Source organism: the organism of the source record quoted next (assembly GCF_019968955.1).
Source record: "MAG: Porospora cf. gigantea A chromosome Unknown PgA_NODE_9654_length_1265_cov_917.687, whole genome shotgun sequence".
Taxonomy (NCBI): domain Eukaryota; phylum Apicomplexa; class Conoidasida; order Eugregarinorida; family Porosporidae; genus Porospora; species Porospora cf. gigantea A.
Genome location: NW_027151991.1, coordinates 314 through 1,265, shown reverse-complemented (window position 1 = coordinate 1,265; position 952 = coordinate 314). Strand labels below are relative to the sequence as shown.

The 952-nt window shown below is 49.6% G+C and overlaps 1 protein-coding gene across 2 annotated transcripts; it reads left to right on the top strand.

Moving 5' to 3' along the window:
- Nucleotides 1–50: 50 nt before the first annotated feature.
- Nucleotides 51–524, top strand: KVP18_000045 (uncharacterized protein; the record flags this gene model as incomplete). Of its 2 annotated transcripts, none has more annotated exons than XM_067956786.1 (1): nt 51–524. In XM_067956786.1, a coding segment is annotated over one exon (474 nt), but the record flags the coding sequence as incomplete, so codon positions are not given. The 2 variants fall into 2 exon arrangements, with proteins under 2 accessions (XP_067805501.1, XP_067805502.1); XM_067956787.1 differs by having other exon boundaries at nt 102–524.
- Between the last annotated feature and the right edge of the window lie 428 nt (nt 525–952).

Sequence of the window (952 nt, the reverse complement as noted above, 5' to 3'; positions counted from 1 at the left end):
AACCGGTGATCACCTATAGAGAGGAAATCGTCGAGGTTCCTCAGGTGCAGTATCGTGATGTGGCCGTCGAGAGGGTTGTCGAGGTCCCTGAGATCCGCTATATGGATAAGATCATCAACAAGCCCGTCCCCACCTACGTTGAGAAGGAGATTCCAGAGTACGTGACTGTCGATTCCACTGAGAAGGTTCACAGAAAGATCCCAGTTCCCGTTGAGGCGGTAACGACCTTTGAGTATGAGCTTCCCCAGATTCGTCCTCAATACACCAAGGTGAAGTACCCTGTCTACCTTCCCCGCTTTATCGAGGTGCCTGTAGCCAAGCAGCTTTTGACTGAGACCATGCTTCATAAGGCTGATCAGCACCTGGTCCAGGTCCATCTGCTTGACGATGCGAAGAAGGCCGTTTCTTTGTGTGACATCGAGAATCTGGCGGCTCACATCCGGAAGGAGGATATTGTGACGCTCACGAAGGACAAGGACCTCAAGGAGGCTCTCCGTCAGGAGATACAGGTGCATCATGCCTAGTTCTGACGGCTGTGTATAGTGCCTTGAACATTTTCGTTCTGTATGGGGCGAGACCATTTATATGTGGCTAATCTTGAGTGTTTCCCAGACTGCTCGTCCATGCTTATATGCCTAGACTATCGTAGGTGAGGGAAGTCGGCAAATTGATTCCGTACCTTAGGAAAAAGGAATGGCTCTGAAGGTTTGTATTTCGCTGTGAGACGAGCTGACGCGATACCTTCGGGATCGCTGAAGGGTTATTTTCATGTCTACACATCAGCAAAAATAAATGTCGACCGTGGGGTTAGGCTCATGGAAGTGAGCTGGTGAATCGTAAGGTTATTACATTCCAAGTCTTCACCATCATGGCCTATCAACGATCTGTCTCATCTTCTCAGTCCTCTTCTGATACCGTCTCTCAGAGGAAGCCTGTTGAGCTCAGCGTCACA